The 16599-nt window shown below is 33.4% G+C and overlaps 1 protein-coding gene across 3 annotated transcripts in view; it reads right to left on the bottom strand.

The window, feature by feature from the left end:
* Positions 1-16599, bottom strand: part of LOC149776799 (rab GTPase-binding effector protein 1-like) — an 82235-nt gene that overhangs the window by 28070 nt on the left and 37566 nt on the right. For all 3 annotated transcript variants that reach the window (XM_089941494.1, XM_089941495.1, XM_089941496.1), the window contains 5 exons: positions 15131-15162; positions 13400-13712; positions 10828-10955; positions 5860-6081; positions 1094-1192 (listed from right to left, as the gene is read on the bottom strand). In XM_089941494.1, coding sequence (XP_089797620.1) covers positions 1094-1192; positions 5860-6081; positions 10828-10955; positions 13400-13712; positions 15131-15162 — 794 coding nt within the window. The remainder of the gene's footprint in view (positions 1-1093; positions 1193-5859; positions 6082-10827; positions 10956-13399; positions 13713-15130; positions 15163-16599) is intronic.

Genomic DNA, 16599 nt, shown 5'->3' with positions numbered 1-16599 from the left:
TAGGGTAATTTTCGTAAGACTCAAGGCAAATCATAAGAGTTGGCAGGTCTGCTTATATAACCAGCTGCTATTCAATATTCTGTGCCATTTCGTATACCTGTTACAGTACACATTTTTAAGAAAAACGCATCAGTATATTCTATAATAAAAGGTTGTAAATAGCAATTTTAAATGTCATCACAATTATAATCATATCTGAAAATGATGGAGAAATCAGGAATTGACAACCTAAATTTGGTTGTATCTGTTGCCAAACAGACTGCAGGCCCTGCACAATAATTCAGGAATAAACAAAAATCCTTACAAGTAAATGCACAAGTATATCTACAGCTACCTCCAACCCCGCAATGTTCGCAGTGTCAATCTGTGCAAGAAATGTGTTAACGAAAATAAAAATGTTGCCATTTTCATATGAAGACAGCCATTAATTTGACAAAATACACAAACTTGCAAAATGCTGCTGTGCTACAATTATTGCAAAGTTTCTGGGCTTCTTACTGATGTAGTAATGCAACCATTTATCACAATCATAAGGAATGGAGCAGCAAATGCATGCAGATTTTGCCTTAAAAAACATAATAAAAAGAAAATCTACATTTTGTTAAATAGATAAATCACTCATGAAAAAACTGTGTTTCCACTTCATTCATGAAATATTTTGTTATATCTGCTCGTAAAATGTAGCTATTCTCTATATATCGTAAAATGTAGCTATTCTCTATACATCGTAAAATGTAGCTATTCTCTATACATCGTAAAATGTAGCTATTCTCTATACATCGTAAAATGTAGCTATTCTCTATACATCGTAAAATGTAGCTATTCTCTACACATCGTAAAATGTAGCTATTCTCTATACATCGTAAAATGTAGCTATTCTCTATACATCGTAAAATGTAGCTATTCTCTATACATTTGCTGGAACATGTTTAGGTCTGTGGCTTTTGTGATATAGAATGTGGATGAATTTGTATGAGTGTATTATCATATAACTGTTTGCATGAGCTAACAATATTTGTACTATATATATTTATCCTTTCCTCATTTTACATGAGCCAATAATAGACATGTATATGGGAATAGAAGTCTTTACCAGCTGATCATTAAAGTCAATCTGTGTCTGAGTGTTTTGTTGCTTCAGTTCAAAGATGTATTTCTCGCACTCATGTATCCGACTGGAAAGGTTAGAAATCTGAAAAATAAATTATTTGTCTTTAAGCTTCTGAATATCACCCAGCATGTTTTGAAAAAGAGATCTGTAGTTAAATTATTATTCAACTAAATATAATACACTTAAAAGTAAATTTGTAAATGATGTTTCTCAAAAATTACCAACTCAAATGCATTAACATTAAGATATAAACTACAACCTCTCAGATCCAACAATCCCAGAATGACCAAAACTTTGTCTTTCCCACTGCTACAAGTCTATGCTCTTAAAATAAGTAACAGAAAAGAATGAAGACAACAAGTTTGTAAAATTTAACAAATAATTTATTTCCCTAGAATACAAAGTGAAAAATGAGAAAAAAGAACTTAAGGTATTGTGAATTAAATCCAAAAATAATCCAAGAATTAAAGGCACAAGTTCTAGTAATAAAAAGTCCTGAATAAAATTCAGTTCAAGACCCAAAGAGATCAAAAACTAAAGGCGATGATGTGTCTGTTATAGCCTATGAAGGACTGTTGTGTCAACAATCTCTTGTTGAATCACAGAAATATTATTCCAGGTTTGAATTCAGTATAAATTCTAGTGAATGTCTTTATCCAAGAATTTTAGAGCACTTTTGTATTTCCAGAGAAAAAAAAACACTTTAATTTAATAATTTAAAGAAAATAAAATTCAGCCCAAACTGGTCAGAACATAATACAACTTAAAGTGCTAGATGTTAAAGCATGACTGGTAAAATCCTCACAGTCACAAGAAAATATAGTTCTCTGCTTGACCTCAGGTCACAATTAGCATTTACTAAAAAACAACCATTACCTAATGGAAAATAACATTCTAGAATGATCTCATGAACCTTGTTTATTCATACAATACAATAGCCTACAAAATTCACATAGGAATCTCCAAAACCCTAACCCTGATCAACGTATTTAATCCTTCTTGTTTACCTAAATAATAATCCTGATAAAAAGCTCATACCCATGGAGAATAATGAAGCTATTATTAGTTGTTTACATAAATGAAATTTTAAAAAAGTCAGTCAGGTCAAGCAGAAACAAATTTTGGACAAGGTTAAGTCCAGCATACAATGTTACATCACAATAGCATGTAATTAAAAATATTAAAAAAATAAACAAACAAACAAACAATTAAATAAAAAATACACAACACCATCAATACTGTAAATAAACAAAGGAGAAAAACTCTTTACTATTATCTCCCTTGTCACAGCTAGGTGGCTACCCATCAACTGGATTTTACCAGTTTAAGATTAGAAGGATGGGATTAATATTAATATTACTGAGGAAGTAATAAACATAAATTATTATTTTTTTAGATTTCTTTCTCCACAGAATACATTCACATTTCAAATTAACACCAGGAGAATAGATGAGGATGAGAATGAGATGCATAAGTATCCAACCTTTACTTTGAAAACTTTGTGAAGGAAGAAAGGTTGAGTGTTACTGAAGATGCCACTAAAGGACCTCTCTGAAGGACTAAACAAATGGCTGTTTGTTATTGCTGCGGCAACATCAAATAATTGCATAACATTGAGTCAGAATTTGTTTGATTGGTGTTTCAAAGGTAATCAGTTTTCTCTGAAGTTTCAGGAAAACTATTTTTTCTGGTACATTTTTTAAAACAAAAAAACTGCTCTTGTCTGGTTGATTATAGTCGATCCCATTCCCACCGTCAGAGGTGGTCAATTGTAACTAGTAAGGCAGAATGACTATCTGGGTTATCTTAAAGCATACAGTACTCAGGCCAGACATCAGCCTAAGTGGATTATGCTATAACAATAAACTGTAAGGATGTTTGTCAATATGAACAAAGGATTTGTTCATGTAACAATAGATTCCAGTGCATTTTATATCCAAGTCTGCAGCTTACTGTCATGGTGCCTTTGAATTTCTCCACCTCAAACGCAAGACTATATCTACAATTTTTAACAGCCAAAAATGTTGTTGCCAAAATTTCACCAGATAGTACATTTTATCACCAATAAGGAAAAGAAATCACAATTTGCGGCACTGGCAAGGCCCTGCATGATCCCTGAACACATCCTAAATTTGGGACTGTCTGAATTACATGTCATTCATACAGCACATCCTTAAATAGGGATTGTCTGAATTAAATGTCATTCATTCAGCACACCCTTAAATAGGGAATGTCTGAATTGCATGTCATTCATACAGCACATCCTTAAATAGGGACTGTCTGAATTAAATGTTATTCAGTCAGCACATCCTTAAATAGGGACTGTCTGAATTAAATGTCATTCATTCAGCACACCCTTAAATAGGGAATGTCTGAATTGCATGTCATTCATACAGCACATCCTTAAATAGGGACTGTCTGAATTAAATGTTATTCATTCAGCACATCCTTAAATAGGGACTGTCTGAATTAAATGTCATTCATTCAGCACACCCTTAAATAGGGAATGTCTGAATTGCATGTCATTCATACAGCACATCCTTAAATAGGTACTGTCTGAATTAAATGTTATTCATTCAGCACATCCTTAAATAGGGACTGTCTGAATTAAATGTCATTCATTCAGCACACCCTTAAATAGGGAATGTCTGAATTGCATGTCATTCATACAGCACATCCTTAAATAGGGACTGTCTGAATTAAATGTTATTCATTCAGCACATCCTTAAATAGGGACTGTCTGAATTAAATGTTATTCATTCAGCACATCCTTAAATAGGGTCAGCCTGAATTACATGTCATTCATACAGCACACCTTTAAATAGCGTTTAGCCTGATATACATATTGTATGTAAATCTGTATACAGGTCCTTATACTGGGCCTATATGGCCGTCTTATAAATGAAGCAGATACAGATGTTTAGACCTAATATAAAAACCCCATATGAATCCAGGTAAAAAGCTATAAATAAGCCCCATATAAAGCCCAGCATAAATTACCAAATCAAGTCCTATATAATTTCATGGATAAAGCCCCATGTAAAACCATGTTTAAAGGCACAAAAGCCCATTACAATGCCCTACATAAAGCCCCATATAAAGCCAGGCACTATATAAAGCCCTGTAGATATCCCTATATGAAACTCAATACAAATCTTTGTATAAAGCCCCTTTACAAAAGTCCCATATAAAACGATGTATATAGCCATGCAGATATCCTTAGATAAAACCAAATATAAATCCTCATTTAAAGCCATTTATAAAGTCCAATACAAAGTCCTATACAAAGCCCTGCATAAAGCACTGTATAAAACCCCACATAATGTTGTGCATAACACCATGTTTAAGGCCCTGTAAATACACCTATGTAAAACCCTGCACCAATACCATTATACAGCCTCATATAAAGCAATGTTGAAAGCCCTATATAAAGTCCCATACAAGGCTCTGTAGAAAACACCATATAAAACCCAATATAAAGCAATGCATAAAGCCCTGTAAAAAGTCCCATAAAAGACCCAGTATTAAGCCCTGTAAAAAATACACTATAAAGCCCCATATAGTCTTGTATCAAAGCCCCATATAGTCTTGTATCAAAGCCCTATATCAAGTCTGGTACAAATCACCCTGTAGAAAGCCCCATATAAAGTTCTGTACAATGCCTTTTATAAGTCTCATATAAGCTCAGTAGAAACTCCTGTATATAAAATCCCATATAAGCACTGTACAGAAAGTAACATATAAAGCCTTGTGTACAGCCCTGTAAAAAACCTGTACAAAATCCCATTTTAAGCTCTTTATAGATCTTTTTATGAAACCCTATCAAAGCCCTGTATAAAATCTGCCTTGCTATGACATGATATTGGCTGTTTCAATGTATTACTCAATTTATATCATTTTGTAAGAGATAGTTAAAGTTACATTGAATAAGGCTGTTGGTTTTATAGCATTACACTAAATTACATTCAATAAGGCTGCTGGTCTTATAGCATTATCCTAAGTTACACTCAATAAGGTTGTTGGTATTACAGCATTACACTAAATTACATTCAATAAGGCTGTCTGTATTATAGCATTACACTAAATTACATTCAATAACGCTGTCTGTATAATAGCATTATCCTAAGTTACACTCAATAAAGCTGTTTGTCTTATAGCAGTGCACTAACTTATACTCAATATGGCTGTTGGTACTATATCATTACACCAAGTTACACTCAATAAGGATGCTGGTCTTACAGCATTATCCTAAGTTACACTCAATAAGGCTGCTGGTCTTATAGCATTATCCTAAGTTACACTCAATAAATTTATTGGTATTAGAGCATCATACAAAGCAGATTAATAAAAATTTCATTAACAAGGTGTTTTCTATTGACCGTATTGTAGGTGCAATGTTAGTCAACAGGTAAACACGTTTAACAATACAGTAATACTACTGTCAGATTATATGGAAGAACACATGTTCCAAACATTCCATATCAATATATCCCTTCTTTGATCATGCTGGCAGTCAGGCAATTTACTCTTTGGACAACAGAAGCAAGTTTCTATTTTCAGTGTAAACATGTTCAAATTAAAGCAGAACAGTTACTAAACTATAAAGTCAATTAAAATATATCTTTCTTTTTTCATGACCTCTTTATCTCAATTGTAACTATGCCACAGCTCATTGTCACTGACAAACATGGACACAAACATCAAATATTAGGAAGAAATAATGAAGACAAATACAGGTATCCTCCCACCTCTTTGTGTGCATCTTCAGCTGTATTTTTCAGGTTGTTTTCCAGCTCCTCTATGTATTTTCTCTGGCTTTCTGTGATCTGTTTTTCGGATAAAAGCTGCCTCTCCAGTGACCTCTTTTTTGTCTGCTCCTCCACCAGTGTCATCTGCACTGACTGAAGTTGAGTCTCATAGTTATTGCACATGTCACAAGGCCTACCAAGCTTCTCATGAGCGGACTTCAGCTGCAAAAGTAACAGAAAACCTGAATGAATTACTCAAATATGGGCTTTTCAAAAATAAAGGAGATTGACACTGAGACTTTTACATGTACTCTGGAGTCAGTTTAGAACCAAGTTACAATTTTTTTTCGCACTCCCAAGTTGTGTGTACAATGGTTACATTTACAACTAAAAATCAGTATTTGTGTGTGAAAACTCAAATGGTTGAAATCTGGTAACCTTACAAGTCAAAACATGGCAGCTAGAAACTGGACCGCTCTGGTGGCCTAAGTGGTTAGAGCATCTGCTTTGGAAGCAGGAGGTCACAGGTTTGAACTCCGGCCAAGTCACACAAAAGACTTATAAAAATGGTATTAGCAGCTGCCTTGCTTGATGCTCTGCATTAAGAGGTTTGTGTTAGGACTAGTCAGCCTGGTGTCAGGATAATGTGACTGGGTGGGTGGTGATACTGCATGTCTGCAGCATGATGCCTACATCACTATAAAATGACACACTGCAGATATCAAAGCAATCTGACTGAAAAACTGTTAAAAGTATGTTAAAAATCCAAATCACACACACACATTAAAAACTGGCATCAATACTTTCCAATACTATGTATAAACCATGTCTTGCACACAATAACAGCAAGTACAATTTAGTATAATTTGTATTGATTTTGACAGATTCCACATTGTGTGAAAAATCCCACATCATATAAAAACAATGTTTGTTGTACAAGACTGATAACCAGTTTAATACATGACTTGTGCTGATGGTACAGATCCAGCTATATGAGAACATATAAACAAATATGGTCATTTACAGTTGGTAATAAAATTAATGTCAGCTGAAATGCAGACATGGTTTAGACTTTATTAATATAAATTAATGTCACAAGAAAATGAAGGCAATGGCCATTTATCAGTAAATCTGAGACCAGGCAATGAGAAAAGAGATGGTTCAGATTAAACCATAATTAGCAAATTTTAATGGCTGGCTTGAATCTAACACAGATGATTACTAGTGACAATTTTGTCATGTAAATCAATTTATTATGAAACACAATCTTGTTCTTTTTAATAACAACTCCTAAATCTGTCTTAACTAAGAACTTCAATTGTGTCATTTTTTGCAGTTAATTCCCCACTCAATACTGATTTGTTTAATCTCACATTTTATGGCATCCAAATTATTAGGGTTTGGCAATCTAAAATTTAAAATAGTCACAACAGTTCTGAAGTAGGTCATCTTATGGCAACTAAATTTTAAGACATTTAAAGAACTGTTTGATGACAAACCACTTACCACAAATATATTTATTATGGCCAAGCAGAAAGAATCTCATTACTCTCCAACCAACATTAATTGTTGTTTTTGTGGGGTTTAATGCCATTTTTCAGCATATGATAGGCTATACATGGTAGCCAGTATTAATGGTGGAAGAAGAATCTGGGAAAACCCCAGAAAGAACCACCGACCCATGAGAAGCTACTGGCAAGCTCTCTCACATACCCACATTGGCCAAATCCGAGACTCGAATCCATGTAAACAGAGGTGAGATGGCAGTGATCCGTAACGGAGAACGCTTTAGACCTTTTGGCCACTCGGGGCCCCCCCAACCAACATTAATCTTGCTATATTTCCATACCAAGAGTAACATAAATGTAGTGTGGCAGCTCGAGCGTGAGATCATGAGTTTCCTGCAAATAAAAATTCTAAGTCCCCCAAATATTTACCCCTGTACACACATAAGGCATGCTTTTCATCAGGAAAATTAAAAAAATAAGCCTACAACTCTTCTTTAGTAGACATCCATGCATATCTATGTTGGTGCTAGCAATGACCAAAGTTGCTAAAGGCATTCAAAACTTTAAGATGGCAGTTATTATCCATTTAAGACACTATATCTGGTGATTATAACATACATAGTTTGTGGTAGTCAGCTGAGTTGCAATGTAAAGTGTCTGACAGCAGCAAATGTGATGTATTTTTGAAGTTAAAGTCACACCTAAGTAAAGAAGATTTAACTCTGTTTATTTTTAGTGGTTTTGTAAAGACATTTTTGTGGGTACTTAAATTCAAAGCTGAACCTGTCAAATTTTGCATATTAGTTGGTATTTAATTTCATGGTTTAACCTCTGCAAATGTCCAAAATAAAGAATACAAAAGAATGAAATATTTGAATGTATCTGAATGTTTAAAACAGTAACAGTAACTACCACATGTATGAGCAAATCAAAGACCTGAAAGTTGAAAACACCGTACCATGTTTTTGTTTAAGAGAATAACATTAACGAAAGCCAACACAGCTAACAACAGCAAAAACAACACTACCACCTCTGTCAACAAAAATAAAACACCAGTCAATATCAATCACTAACACAGTGTTATTGTCTGAGTGCTTAACATCAATGGAAGGCAATGCACCAAAGTGCAAAGGTGCTAGCTAAATTGAAAAACAGTGGGATTGCTCCTTTGTGCCTGCCTCATGTACAGACCAAACATCAACCACTAGATCCGACAAGCATCTATATATATATATAAAAAATGCGTGGATAAAATTAAGTAATTTCAGGACGATTCAATTTTTCAACTACAGCTGTACTTGAATGAAGTATGAATCAGTGTTAAATTTAATTTTCAAAAACAAGTATTTTTATTATTCTATCAATTTCACTATTACTAGTGTTAAAATACCTCATGCTTTTCCTGTTTTTCTCTATACTTACTTTATTTCCCATATCAATTTAAGGCAGTGAGTGGAAATTACAGCTACTGGATACCTTATTGGTACTTGTGCATTGAAACAAACATAAAATGCTTTTTAATTCTTTTTAATGTGTTAAATAAAAACGAACATGTGCAAAAGCTAATATTTTATTACCACATTACAGTATTGATGTTGATTTATCAAAAACATGTAGCTTTGTTAATCTCTAGGAATGAAAAAAAAAGAAAAGGGGAGGGGGCATCATCATACATGGATAATTTTTCATTAAGCTTTTATATTCATGGTTTTAGGCAGCAACAAAAAGTACCAAAACTGGTCCCCCAACAAGAATTTCTGATACTACAGTATTCTGACATTGAATTAATAACAAAAGCAATTAAATTTATCAACGCATGCAATTTTTCATTTAATCAATGATTATTAATTTGAAAAGAAAGGTAATTCAGAAAAAAATGGTAATTTATTATAACAAATGGAGAGTAAACAGTAAAGTTAATGACAGCATGATCTAGAATGGAAAATTCATGGTCAGCTCATTTCAGGTTAACAGGATATTTACTTGAGCACATGATAAAATTTAGCACAACTCGAGCGTAAAATACTATATATTATTCCCCTATGCCCCTTTAAAATTTATAGGATGGTGGACACAGTTGTAACATCTCTGAACTATTTGACTTAAGGTACTGAAAAGCACAGGAACCGTTTTTACAAGAATTTAAATTAGAGAAAAAAATTATTTCTAAACTAAAGACCAGAAAGTGAAAATAATATCAAACTATTGGGTTGATATCAATGGGACATGATATCTATATAGATTTCCTCCATGTCACAGACATTACAAAATGTTCTCCAAGCAAAACAGCACATAGGACACAATGGAATTTTCTTCAAACTTTTATTCATTATGATTAGAAATCCACTTCTCTCTCTCTCTCTCTCCCTCCCTCCCTCTCTCTCTCTCTCTCTCTCTCTCTCTCTCTCTCTCTGTAGTGTTTCACCAACTGCCATTTCCCATGTGACTTTAATTTTATGTACTGGAACCCAATTTTTCTCAACTATTTCTGCAGCAAAAAGGACATTATGTAGCTATGTAGTAAGGTTTCATGCCACTTCAGCACAAAAGTGGCTATGTCATACCAACAAAAGGTTAAGTTCAAAAAATGTAAAAAATAAAATGCACAAATAAGAAAGCAAATGTAAAAATATTATGTTTCTCCATAAAATGCTTACCCAATCAAATTAACATCAGGAATATAAGCTTTCAAAATACATTCCCTTAAAAAGGTTTTCTCTGGCAATACATCCTCATTCGGCTAATGTGGGTATGTGAGAAAGCTTGACAGTAGCTTCTCATGGGTCGGTGGTTCTTTCCAGGGTTTTCCCGGGTTCTTCCTCCACCATTAATATTTGCTGCCATTTATTGCCTATCATGTGCTGAGAAATGGCGTTAAACATCCTCATTCAGTTTCTTCAAGCAGATTACATAAAATGTACTTCTGTCTAACATGGTAGAAATGGACACACAAAGTGCAGAACATGTACCAGTTACCAGAAATGGACCATTGATAGTATACATCATTACCTTGGAAATATTTACAGCTTAAAACTACTTTGCCACCAGGTGGCATCAGGTGGCATAGCAAAAGTTGGGAGGAATGAGATCAAAATTTGGAGTCCAGTAAACAAAAATGAATAAAGTCTGCTGAAATCAGAGATGCTGGCATCTCTGGTTTTGTGGATCTTTAATCAACATTAAAACTCAAAATCTGTGTATAAGGATCACACAGGGGGCAGGTGGTATGAAGAAAATCTCAACAGTGGTTGTACTGCCAATGGTCTAAGAAAAAGCATGTTAAACAAGTAACTGATCAAGTGGCATATGAAATTCAGATATTTGACAGCAACTCACAGTACCAAATCAGATGCCTAAAATCAGCTGCAAATAGCCAGATAATGTAAGAATGACTCATTACTGATATCATACCAATGTCAATTTACATGCTCTGGCATCTGCATCCAAATCTGTGTCCTACCTCGTCTTGTAAAAGTTCCCATTCCTTGTCACTAACCAGTCGTTTGCCATCCAGGGTCATCCGATCAGGCCGAGGCTTCTTTACATTGTCCAGCAGATGTCTCCGAGCCTCAACCTCTGGAGTAGGATCTGTCGTAAAATTATCGAACAGTGGAATATATTTTTATCACATTTTAGTGATTTGATAGATTATTAATCCATTTCAAATTTTTGTATCAAATGTGTGTAACATCACATCATGAGGTTATAATTCCACTAAGATATCATTGTTCATTCATATTTTTACTATTTACAACATTAATCTGTCTGGACTATGATACAGAAGTGTATATTAAATTGTGCTACCTTTACATTCTTAATAAAAACAATATACACATACACATCAAGGCTTGAAAAAATACTAAATTCTCTAATCCAATGTCAGTTCTTTCGCAGACAGATCACTAAAACTAAAGCCATTACTAATGTACTGAAGCCATGACATTTTTTTGGTCACTATAGTAATAGTTAACAAGTGCTTTTTTGTCAGACGTATCAAATAAAATGTCAGATGCCATTTCTTGTAATAGTTAACTGAACTGTATATTGTGTTTGATGCAGTACAATCATGCATCAAGTAAATTTCAACGATCATTGTCAAAAGCAAATTTGAGACCTGTTGAACAAACCTGGAGTAATAGGCCCAAATGCTGATTTCAATATGTCATGAGACTGGTATTGGACAATTGGAAAGTTCACTTTAGGCACTCACTGAATAATCCAGAACAGTATGTTTTAATTTATTGTTACTGAAAGTTGCGTTGAATGCACATACCAGCAACAAATGCAAGTAACAATAAATGGGTACCTAATATGCATATTTATAACAAAGTTGCAGTTCTGCAATAGACATACAATTTTGTCTCAAATAGAAAAGAGCAAGAAATCGTTGGAAATACAGATGGACTATACTTCCCCAAGACAAGAAATTCTTCCATCTTGCTTTACAAGAAACTCTTGACATTGGTTTATGAGGTTTCTCATATGTGTGTTACCTAGCATGAGGAGAAGTAGTAAATGACACATAGATGGGATTGGTTGCCAATCCCTATATCAAGGGGATATCACTCTGCAAAATATATGGGCTTTTACAGCTAAAACTTCAATGATGGGACAATGGGAATTGTGAGGTGGCAGTTGTATTCCCTAAGGTATCATGATTCAGTGATGTTTTTGAAGAAATTTTAAAATGAATGGGGTACTTCATTCTTTTTTTTACAAAGGCTAGTAACAGATTAAAGTTATTAAACTTATTTTATAAACATTGTATCAAATGTGCATTTGTGAAATATTTTGTTCAGTTATTTTCAACTCTTACTGATGTACAGACTTTGCTTATCAATACTGAAGTGGATATGGAAATATGCATGTAGAGATGATTTATCTCTTATTTTTCCTTTTAAATGGATAATGAAGTATCACCCAGCATGCAACTATATCCAGCAAATAAGAATGAATCAAAACCATCTTTCATAAAACACAAGATATGCCCTAAAGAAAATCTGTCAACATGTCAAAGGGTATAATTTCCAATTAATTCCCCTTGGCCACAACCAAAGGAATGTCCCAAAAGGCAGTAACACTACAGCAAGAAAGGGATGTATAAGAAGTTATAAACTCCAAAACAGGGTGTAAATTGGATGCAAAAAAAAACTGTTATCAAACTAAAGCATCACAATGACTGACCTAATGCCTAGTTCAAGGACATAATCCAAAAGCCGGAGTGGTAAAAGAAATAGGTGGGACTGTGGTTATGTAATATTTAAAAACTGCACTGAATTCAATAAGGTTTTACTAAATAATAATAATAATAATAATAATAATAATAATTTTTAAAAAAATCAAACAGTATTCTTCAGTATTCTAACTCCTGATCCCACAGCCCCACCCTGGGATATGATCCCAGGGTAACAGAGGTACAGGGAGAAAGAGAAATATGGGATCATGCAATATTTCAACTGTGAAGCAAATGTAGTAATTAGTTTTTTTTTTTTAAATATTTAAATTTTAGAAAACAATATTTACCAAAATGACTCCCCATTAAAAATTGTAATGCCCAAGTCCACAGCAAGGGGCAGAACCCAGGGACAGGAACGGTTATGAGAGAATAGGTTATGTCATACTGTTATATTCCAAACCTAAAATTAACTAGTTTAGGGATAAAACAAATGTATTTGATGAAATAACTTGAATATTATAATTCCTGACCCAATGGTCCTACCCAGAGACAGGAGCGGTGCTAAAGAATATGTGATGATATTATATCTAAATATAAAGAGAAGTAAAAAGTGCTGAAAACAACTTAAAACAAAGTGGTCCAAAAATATACATACTAGATACTACAATCTTGGGGTAGGTACAAAATAAATATTTAAAACTTAAATGTTTAATAGTCATGCTGACTCAAATTCCACCAACGGGTCAACCCAGGCTTGCTCCAACTGTCTCAGTGCTAAATAAACTATTTGTGTTGTTGTGCTAGAGAACACAAACCCAAATAATTAAAGCATTAAAAATACCTCAGTTTAACTTACCCATGATAGCTTTTAATTGAGCCTCTGACAACAATGGCAAGTTGATCACTTTTTCAGGACTAATCCGTATAGAACTAAACGAACTGTCCACCTCATTTAATGAGCGAGTCTCATGAACAGAACTATCTGCAAAATCCTCATCATCTAACCGAGATATCTCAGAACTGGATGCAGATTTTTTCAAACTAATGTCAACTGTACTGTCATCAAAATTCCCCAAGTCTTCAGATGCAACTGAATTGAGAGAATTTTTAGATTCACTTTTTCCTTTGAATAACTTGGCTTGCAATTTGGCTTCTTTTTTCTTAAATTTCTGAAAAGTGGAAAAAAGTTTTTTGTTTGAAATCCTTTTTAAAAATAATATTGGAAATGAAACTATGGTTTATTTAGAATTCAAGACATCACATACTGAACATGTGATCCAATTCACTTACACTGGTCTGCTTTGCCTTCACCTTATTTATGTCAAGAAAAACAGTTTGGGTTACAAACTATTTCCAAGCACTGATCTCAACAAAAATACCAAGAACTGTCTTCTTTTTAAAACAAGGCTGTAAGTTCAACAATAGGAACTTCCCTTAATCAATGAAGCAACCAATCTGCAGGAATAATTTCTTTATTTAAAACCCTTACAAGGACTGAATTTATCATTATATGAATTGTCTGAAATAAAATTCGATTTCTTATGTTTTATGTCTTATGTCCTCAAGAGGTGACGAATGCAGTAGCTTGTGTAAACTGAATGAATCGAGTTAGAACTGAATGTCAAATTTATTCCTAAATATTATTTTATGTAACAGTGGTCATTACTGATGCATACCAAATGACTTGATCCCAGATTGTTCTTCTCAAGTTTGGTTCGATTTGTCTGTGAAGTTTTTGAGATAATAGTCAATATTTATGACTGGACAACATGAAACATCACAGACCTCCTGCACAAAGGACACATGGCCATACAATAAGCTCACTTGGCCTTCAACTACGTTGGCTAAAGTGACCAAAGCTGAGATAGCACAGAAAATTTAAGTTCTGTCATGGGAATAAAAAATTCAGGGTGTATCAATCTTAAACAACAGTAATATCAAGACAGAAGATCTAAGCTGTCTTTTCTAAATGTCAAGTTGGTATTCTATTCCAGTTTTCCAAACTATATCTTTTCCAAATTAAAATTGATAACTACATGTCCTGACAAATTATTTTGAGCAGGTACATGAATTCCAATTTTATTTATAAGCAGGATTTCTACCATATAATGGCAAACACAGAAATTCATGTACACAAAGACCATTTTTTTCAAGTCAATATCAATAATTTTTGAAAGGCATTGTGGTAAAACAAGACATTGTTATAACTGCACTATTTTTAACCCTTTCATAAATTACCAAAAATGACTTGTAAAAAAGGTACCAATTTGTACTGGAATTTCTGCTGAACTGATCATCATCTCTTTCAACTCACACTTTTAACTGAAATTAAAATTAATTTATGTGATCAAAATAACACTGGAGTTTATAGTTTTATATGGTGATGTATTTTCCAGAAATTGGAAGGATACACCTACTCAACTGTGGTGTAGAAATGGACTTAAGAGGAGGAAGGAAGCCCCAAGAACTCTTCCAGGGAAAGATTATGATAACCTAACCTGTCCACATGTAGCAAATAGAGTAAGTAAAGAAGCAGTACCAGAAGAGGACAAAGAGGAATGAAAACAGGGCAGAAAAAATAACTTACCGTTGATGATTCTTCAACTTTCCTTAAGGCTTCTGAAAAGACATACATACTAACATCATACAAGGTCATTCAAGGTCACAAGTCTTTGTTCAGTATTTGAAAAAATATGTAATTAAGTGAATATTATGTATATCAACAAGGAATGAGACGCCAACTGTTGATTCATATGGATCATTAATGTTTTCAGCACAAGGAATTTTAACTTTATGACATCATATCATAAGCTATTCACATTATCACTTACGTCAATTTTTGTACATCATTAATTAAACTAATGGTGCTTTTTTTAAAAAAATACAACTAGTGATTATACATTTCAATTTAAAGATAAGAACGTCATAATTTGACCCAAGTAGAAAGATAGTGCTGACTTCATTAGAAAAGAAAAAGTATTAACATGAAGAAACATAATACAAGCGCTATTAATGACAAAAAATTACAAGAATGTTCTAAAACTTAGTTTCTACAAATACGATAAATGATGAACTTACACTGATAAAGTCAAAAACAATTTTCAGCCCAAATGTAACCAGACCCAAGAGTTTTTCAGTATCAATTTTTGTTTCTCACATAAATCTTTTATGAATGCACTAAACAAATGAATCTCCAATACTGAAAATGAGTTAGCAGAGAACTTACAGTGCATCCTCCTCTGAGATAATTCAATGGAAATGCTATATCAAACATGGTTAGCTGTTGCATGATTCTCAAACCCAAAATGTTTATGAAATCAAAATAGTAGGTCATTGTGGAATAATTTTTAAAAGTGTGAATATTATTTAGGGAAATAAATGCATTTAACATAGTTTGATGACTTTACATGCAACAGATTCAGAGATGGAGCTTTCCTGCAAAAAAATTAACAACAAGGGGTCCAAGTAGGCCTAGTATCACTCACTTGGCTAACATAACTTAATAACTGACTATTTCACTGAGTATGGTTATGTAGTATTTTTGTATGAACACAACCCTATCTCCCAAATTTTGTATCATATCAACTGTACATACTGTACCATAGTCTGATAATAAATAAAAATCAAGAATAAAGTCATAATTACTCTGCAAAGACCTCAAAGACACGTGAACTTATCCATCCTATTTAGTGTCTTTTTAATTGGAATATATTTGAGGTCTCTAGAAAGGTTAATAGCTGAGAAAATCAGATGCAAATCACCTCATCAGTATGTGCAGACCTTGCTTATTATGGAATCTATCAAAGACCATGATGATATAAACTTATTTACCAAGCTGTAAAAAAAAATCTGATGATTTAGATCTCCAGAGTGGTAATGAGCCCAACCAATCATATCCAAGAATAATTCAAAAATATGCATAGATCTTGCTCATAGTCCAACATCTTCATGATAAATCCATGCTATATATCAAGCCTGACCAGAATCCTATCAAAATGGGGTTTTTGAAAGTTGCTAACAATTCAGACAATCTGATGTAAAATCACTTTATTAATT

This window comes from Sinohyriopsis cumingii, chromosome 18 (genome assembly GCF_028554795.1).
Source record: "Sinohyriopsis cumingii isolate HCF-2022 chromosome 18, ASM2855479v2, whole genome shotgun sequence".
NCBI classification, from domain to species: Eukaryota; Metazoa; Mollusca; class Bivalvia; order Unionida; family Unionidae; genus Sinohyriopsis; species Sinohyriopsis cumingii.
Note: the sequence above shows the minus strand (reverse complement) of the source record. Positions and strands in the feature narration are given on the sequence as shown.